The following is a 7,874-nucleotide window of genomic DNA, read 5'->3' as shown; positions in this document are numbered from 1 at the left end:
TGCTGAACAGATTTTGCCACAAATCCCAGTCTAGGTTGGTAGAGATCTTTTGGCTTCTTGAAAATGGGTTCTGCATATTTTAAGATAAGTAAAAAATAATACATAGTAACCTCAAGTCTGGAAACTTTGTGTTGCCCCCAAATAAGACTGGATCAGAATTTTTACTGCCCTTTATACTGATTTCTTTTTTTAGCCTGTTCAAACAAACACACTTTGGTGGTGGTTCCTGTACAGACACATAATTTTGCCAGTTTGTAGTTGGCAATTTTGATGGTAAAGTCAAAGAAATACAGTTTTATTAAGGATAAAATGGTGTCTTTTCTAAAGTAAGTACATTGTCATGTTCTTTATTGTTCAGAAATGTTCTGGGCTTTTTATCTTTAATTTTCCTCTCTTCCTTACTTTAGATGGCTCATTTATGAAGAACCTGGTTTCCAGGGAGTCCCTTTAATGTTAGAACCTGGTGAATATCCTAATTTAGCCTTCTGGGAGAAGAAGGAAGCCTACATCAGGTCCATGAGGCCCTTGAAAATGGTAAAACACTGTTAATACTTGCAAGTTATGTGACCTGCATTTACATGTTAGAAAAGATGTGTTCAAGTGGCTAGATATCTCAAGGGACTAAAAAATGTCTTTAAAACCTGCAATTTTTAATCTGTAAAATTCTTGAACTTTTCACATTTGATGCATCTGTTTCTCCTTCAAGCTTCTGATGTTCACTTTTCTTTTTCAGTGGAGGTTTCAACTTTATTCTGTCTTTTTGTGAAGAGATGATGGCTCTTAGAGTTGTCTATAAGCTGTATAAGTACAGACAACTTATTTTTTTCCCCCTTTTTTTTTTTTCCACAGGGTGGTCGCAAAGTTGAATTTGGTGGAGAACCAAAGGTAAAAAGTCAATATTTATTTGATTGTCCAAAGGTATTTTATAACACATGAACTACACATGGGTAGATAAATGTATCTTGATCATGTACTGACCCCTTAGCGTTCAGTGGCTGGTCCTGCTGTGTGTGACCACAGCATGAAACTGCAATTTTGGTCACATTTATGCATCCTTCACATATATATTAACAGCCATCTGGATAATGCAAATGGGTAAGGGAACATTCAAGCCCTCATGTTGCATCTCTAAGGGAAAGTTCTTGATGAGAACTGAGAGATCTCACTAATTATTTTCACAATCTTGCCTTCTCCCTCCATGTACCCATGCAAAAGAAGCTGTTGCCAGAATTTGTCATGCTCTGCAACTTTTCTTTTACTCCATTTCTGCTACAGATAATCATTTATGAGAAGCCTTTCTTTGAAGGGAAACATGTGGAAGTAGAATCAGAAATCTTTATGCTCAGTGACAAGGAGTCAGAAGAAAAGAGAAGACTTCCACTTACGTCAGTGGGATCCATGAAAGTACTGGGAGGAGTGTAAGTGTGGAAAACACCAGCAGTATTTCCCCTCCAAGAGAAGCAGTAAATCCATATATTGGAATTTGCAGTGGACAAATTCAGTTCCTGTCTGTTTTCTCTGTCTTTCTAGTTTTTGGGTTTAGATAACTCACCCAGGGTTAATTTTCCACTATTCACAACAAAAGAACAAATTTCATACATCTGTGTCTGCTCCATGACAGCATGGAGTGGCTGTTGTCTGTTTTCACACACAAGACTAGTTGTTGTTGTTGTTGTTCAGTTGGGTTGCCTATGAGAAGCCTGGGTTTGAAGGCCATCAGTACTTGCTGGAAGAAGGAGCATATCGGGACTGGACAGACTGGGGTGGCTACGATGAAGAGTTGCAGTCACTGCGACCCATTGTTGGGGTAAGTTCCAAGAACATGTCCTAACCATCTCCTGAGGGCACTGAGACATCATCTTGCATTTTCCTTCTGATGCTTCTCTTTGTTTTAACAGGACTTCACAAGCTCCCATATGATAATGTACAGTGAAAAAGACTTTGGATCGAAGGGTTCCAATATTAATGTGTTAGGAATTATTTCCAATTTGAAGGACACTGGATATGGGCTGAGGACACAGTCTATAAATGTGCTAAGTGGCGTGTAAGTGATATTTGTGGTTGTTGTTCAATTGTGATTGTTTCATTTTAAACGTGCTCTTCTTTTTAGAATTTAATAGTATTTGCATATATTCTTCAGCACTCTGACTTCTAATGTCTCTGTCGAGTCTTCAGATAAAATTTTCTGCACTTGATTGCAGAGTGTGAAAAGTGAAGTTGTTGTGACTATGTACAGTACATCAGTTTTCTTCTCACTGCAAGGCCAGGTGGTCCCAGGAAATGTTGACTAACTGATAGGCAAAGTATGAAAGTGTGAGTAGACATTTCATGAGAGAGGTAGAAACAGCTTGTTCTCATCACTGAATTCTAAAAAAAAATCTCAACAACAAAATTGTTATGGATCTCATTTCCAGTTTTGAAACTAATTTCCAAGCTTCTTTTGTTTGACTAGAGGCAAATTCCTTGCTTTTATTTCTCAGCTCTGTATAAAACTTTTTGCCATGCTCACTAATACATTATGAAATACATTGTCATTTCTGGAAAGTAAAATTGCTTTTGCAGTGAATCTTTAGGTTAATACTGGTTTGGTTTTTCATTGTGCATTTTTTCCACACAGTGGTACCCAGAACTTTGGCCACAACTCTCACTCTTTGTGCTAAGGTGTGTTGTCACATGCAGTTGAGAAGTTGGTAGGCTTTGCTTTCTGTTCAGTACATCCATTGCAGATTGAGTGACACAACTTTGTAGGTGACATTGAAGTGTTTTGGAAATACAAACACCAGCAATTATGTCTCCAAATACAGACATTTATTTGGAAATACAAACACCAGCAATTATGTCTCCAAATACAGACATTTATTCCAAGTAGCAGAACCAAAAGAGGATGAGCTGTACAGTCTCCCTGCCTGGTATGCAGGTGGCTTGCTGTAAGTTCTGCCTTGCCCAGCCACACCCTAAATCATTCTGTGTGCTGTCTGTGTGGTATCTCTGCAAGTTCTATCTGGATGAAGATTGCAGAATGGAGCTCAGTGCATTCCAGGGGAATGCTTTTAATTTCTATATGAATATGGTCTGACAGCAAGGGGTATTTTTCTGCCTGGTGACCTTTGAAGCCACTGTCCCCTTCTGTAAGATGCAAGGGAGATTCATGGGGAAGAGTCACCTCTGAAGGCTGAAGGGAAACAAATTGTGGGTTACCTGTCATGCCCTTTGTGTAGTTGTTCTAGTAAATGTGTCTGTTGCAGCTGAGATAGGAATCGTACTTGAGCTCGAGTATTCCAGTGATTAAGAATGACTCTAATATTCTGATGGTAAAGGCAGCTACAAGTCATTACAAACAAAACTCTTGTCCCACAGTGCTGCTGCTCCTCTAATCTCACCTTGTGGTCTCTGAAGGATGTAATTTGTGGAAATGTAGGTGCATTGTTCAGAGTGGGTCACTGGCACTCACTCCACAGTCCTGTACCACCCATTTGTTTCCAAAGAGGTGGTGAGTGTTTGGGGGTTTTGTGGTGCTGTTCTTACCTAATGTATCAGAAAGGCTGAATGATTCGCTCTAAGTCATATTCAGGTAGCAAATTCTTGTATCTTTCCTTCTAAGAAATCAGTCATAGAACAACGAATAATCCATTGAGCAATTTCCTGTGCTGTTTAGACTGTCATGTAGATGATGTCACAGTGAACTGCGACAGATTCAGTAAAAGTCTGTCAAAATATTTTGAAGTAACCTTTTTTGGTATCATATTGAGAAAAAAACTTGATTTAAAAACAAAAAAGGCAAAAATCTAAGAAGCTCTGAACCTTCCGTAGCAATTTTTAACTACAGGTGTCTGGGGGTGAGCGGTTATAGCAGTAACAGATGATCTGTATTTCCCACATAATTGCCCTGTAATTTAAAGGGTATATCAAAGAAAAGAAAGCCTGACACTGCAGTGCACAGATACTACTGAACAAGGTGTAAGCTAAACTACATCTCCTGACTGTCTGCTGAGCACAGCCTAGCACTGCATCTGAGGAGTGAATATTCCATTTGGGGGTATTTGAGCATGAGCAGTGTTAACATTTTCAGCCGTTGTGTTTCTGAAGGATGATTCCAAGCAATATTTTAACATCTCTGTGAAAACCAGTGTAAAGACATCCCAAAAAAAGTATCCTGAGGTGATGAGGGCTGGCTTCTTTAAAAAGGAAAACATCTTGCTCCTGAGCACTCTTCAGGAATTGGCCAAGTGTAAAATCCAGGATATTTTATTCTTCTGTCATTGGGATGGGAGAAAGTGATCTGGACTCCCTGAAAACAGGCAGGACACTTCTTCACTTGGGTAGGGTTTGATCCTTCCAAATTGGCAGAATTTTAAGTGGTGGAAAAATGGAAGTATTTACTGGCAAGAGGTAACACCCTTTGCAAGTTTAAGCAAGTACTAAAACCAACAGTTGTACATTTTTGTTTCCTTTCTGCTTTAGAACTCTTCAAGCTTATATTTAACAGCGATCAAAATCACAGGAATTGCATATTTGAAGCTTGCCTTTTCTTTATTCATAATCACACCAAACCATTGCCAAAAATACTGGAAAAGCCCCTGTCTTTTACTTGCTCCTTTTTGCATTTAGTGGAAGAACTTTTCCAGATGTTTTTTACATAGGCATTTGTTTTCCTGTGTTCCTGCAGTCAGCCTGGTTTTCCCCTAATTTTCAAGTAATTAGTCATGAAATCATGGAATTGTCAGAGTTGGCAGGGATCATCTAGTCCAAATCCCCCATTTCAGGGGCACTTCCCATGTTCCAGCTGGTGCCCGTTGCCCCTCGCCCTGTCCCTGGGCACTGCTGAGCAGAGTCTGGCTCCATCCTCCTGCACCCACCCTCAGACACGTGTAGGCAGTGATCAGGTCTCCCCTCAGCCTTCTCTTCTCCAGGCTGAACAGCCCCAGCTCCCTCAGCCTTTCCTCAGCAGGGAGATGCTCCAACCCCCCAGTCATCTTTGTCACCCTCCCTTGGAATCTCTCCAGCAGTTCCCTGTCTCTTTTGAACTGAGGAGCCCAGAAATGGACACAAAACTCCAGATGTGGCCTCACCAGGGCAGAGCAGAGGGGCAGGGTGACCTCTCTCCACCTCCTGGACACACTTCCTTATGCACCCCAGGATTCCATTGGCCCTCTTGACGACAAGGACACACTGCTGCCTCATGGATAATTTACTGTCTGCCAGGACTCTCAGATCCTTCTCCTCAGAACTGCTTTCTAGCAGGTCCACCCTTACCCTACATTGGTGCAGGGTGTTCTTCCTCCCCAAGTGCAGGACCCTGTATCCTTGTTGACCCTCATTAGGTACTTCTCTGCCCAGCTCTCCAACCTGTCCATGTCAGGTCCACAGTGCAGATTTGGCTGCCCAGTCTACATATGGATAGTGATATTAAGGAGATCATGAGGTGATACATAGTTCATATACAGGAGCCAGGACATAGTACACTTAATCTAGATGCACTAGGGAAGGTAATATGGGTGAAACTGAAGAGACATAAGGCACAAGAACAAACTTCCCCTGGGAGCTGAAAACTGAGCTGGGCTTGTGTTAAAAAACCTTTTTCCAGAAGTCACGACATTAAAATTTGCAGGTCAGTGGGGTACTAGGAATCACAAGCATGAAGGGGTATAAACAAAGTACCTGTTTTTTCTCTTTCCTATAGACAGAATTGTATCACCTCATCCTGTCTGTTAATTATGCTGCAAATCTGCAAGTGCCAGTTAACTCCCTGCCCCTTGTGGTCTGATTAGCATGTGTAGGCCAATTTAAACCTGTAGTATCCATGTAGTATTTACACTTGAAAGATTGTGGATTGTATTTCAGACCTGAAGGAGTGTTTCTGTGCCTGAAAACTTAGTGTTTACAGTTAAGGCATTTAGCAAAATGAAGGTGTTCCTGTTTCTTTCATAGCTAAGAGTGAAGGTCCTCCCAGGATTTAGGTAATCCAATCTATCCTAAACTGAGTCTGAGCAATGCAAAAAGGGGGATTAAGCCCTCACAGCTAAATTTAGAAAGAACATATGTAATGAGAATTGACCAATGTTTTAAAAGATAAAAGTTAGGTAAGTTGAATCCTGGGCAAACACAGATGAAGCTGATTTTTGGCAAGTTATCTGTGCCTGGGCTCTTTCCTTGGCTGTTCTTCCAGACCCTGTTTGGAGCTGTGCTTCATAGACATCACCCATAAAAGGCCTTGGGGTAAGTAGTAGTACTAACCATAGACCAAGGACACTTTTCTGTACATCTCTAGTTCCAGTGGCATGGATGGTGCAGAGGAATGAAGGTCTCCAGCACTACCCTGCCAGCAGCCTGGCATGGGTCTGTTGCTCAGCCTTACTAAGGCAATTCATGTAGGGCTGGGGGTTACAAAAACTGTTGTGTGAGGAGAAGGCACTCCCTGTGGGGCAGGGTTGTTGTTGCTGTGCTGCAGAGCAGCACTTCAGTTTTTGTGGTGCCTGGCAGCTGGGATGTGGCTCTTGCTCAGATGAGGAGGTGATGTCTTGCTCTCCAGGCCTTTCTGTTAGAAGTTGGATCAAGGCAGTGCTCCTTCCTAGGGAGAGTCTTGAGGTCTGACAGGTTTAGCTAGTACTGAATGCAGCTGCCTGGCCTGGATGTTGTTATTACTACCCTCAGCAGTTTGTAAGGGCTTCTGAATGAAGTGGAAAAGCACAAGTATTTCACTAATAGATTCTGACTCTATAAACCCTCTTAACTGCATGGGCTGGCTTCCATGGGAGACTGGTACTCACTTATTTAAATTCCTTTCATTTAAAGATAAACATGGGTTTAAAGTGAGGTATGTTGATTCTTTCTTTTTAGATGAGGGAAAATGAAATATCTGCTATCAAGAGAGTCTTAGGAGGCATCTGGCATGTTTTATCATTCTCTTGCTATCAGAAACACTTTTTTGCATAGATGTCAATCAACTTAAACTGTCATGCACTGTAGTTGTACCCTGGCATTTGTGCATGTTAAAAATCTAATGAATGCTGAAGAAATTGGTTAAGAAAACATCATTTTCACAGCTTTTGATGTGTGTAGAATGCAGATATAGGCACACCTGAGATAATCTGAACTGTCTCCTCAAGTTATCATACATACCGATGTCTCCCCAATGAATTACTGGGAGGTGATTTTGAAATGTGCCTTGAAATATGCCCTAAGTAATTAGTGCATATCAAGTTAGAATAATTGATTATGTCTGAGTCAAACCATGAGATAGGAATAATGATAAATGTGAATCACTGTGTGAGGGCTTGCCATGAACAAATAATATGAAGTTCATCCTCTCAGCACATACATGTCCATGCAGCTTTATTTCAGTTTGAAGTTACCCCACTTGTTGTATGTGCAGAGATACTGGCATTTGTTCTTGGAATAAAACTGCAGCACAGTAGAGTCCAGTTCCTGAACACCCATAGGTCATATTATAGAGAACTTAGATGGTGAAAGTTGGCCTCCACTGTGAATTGTGAATTCTGTATCATTTTACTGCTTTATGATGTGAAATGTTTTGTTAGTGTTGAAACTCTGTAAGCCTGCACTGAAAGTGGGTTTTGGAAAAACCAAGCATATGCTCATTATGCATTGGCTAAAATTAAGAGCTGGCTGATGGTGAGTAGAAGATTATCTTGCAGAACCAGGAACCTGCAAGATGTCCTGATCCCCACATAAATATAATGAATGAAACTTGGGTGGTACTGTTGCCAGTTCTAGTATTGGCATGCAGAAAAAAACTAAGCAAACAAAAATGGGTGAGTTTAAAAAAGAGGCAGAATGTAATTATGGGAAACTTTGAGAAGTCTAGCAGTGGAAGGCAGCAGAAGTTATGGAGGTTATCACAAAGCCAAAGGTCA

General features: G+C 41.0%; 1 protein-coding gene across 1 annotated transcript in view; it reads left to right on the top strand.

Annotated features, from left to right (window-relative positions):
* The window catches only part of AIM1 (absent in melanoma 1), a 45,660-nt gene that overhangs the window by 18,112 nt on the left and 19,674 nt on the right, over positions 1-7,874 (top strand). The window contains exons 8-12 of the mRNA XM_010003855.1: positions 408-534; positions 850-885; positions 1,276-1,418; positions 1,681-1,807; positions 1,899-2,044. Of these exons, the coding sequence (XP_010002157.1) occupies positions 408-534; positions 850-885; positions 1,276-1,418; positions 1,681-1,807; positions 1,899-2,044 (579 nt within the window). The remainder of the gene's footprint in view (positions 1-407; positions 535-849; positions 886-1,275; positions 1,419-1,680; positions 1,808-1,898; positions 2,045-7,874) is intronic.

The sequence above is a fragment of the Chaetura pelagica genome, unplaced genomic scaffold (assembly GCF_000747805.2).
Source record: "Chaetura pelagica isolate M959 unplaced genomic scaffold, ChaPel_1.0 scaffold128, whole genome shotgun sequence".
Classification (NCBI taxonomy): domain Eukaryota; kingdom Metazoa; phylum Chordata; class Aves; order Apodiformes; family Apodidae; genus Chaetura; species Chaetura pelagica.
This window is presented reverse-complemented; position numbering and strand designations above follow the sequence as displayed.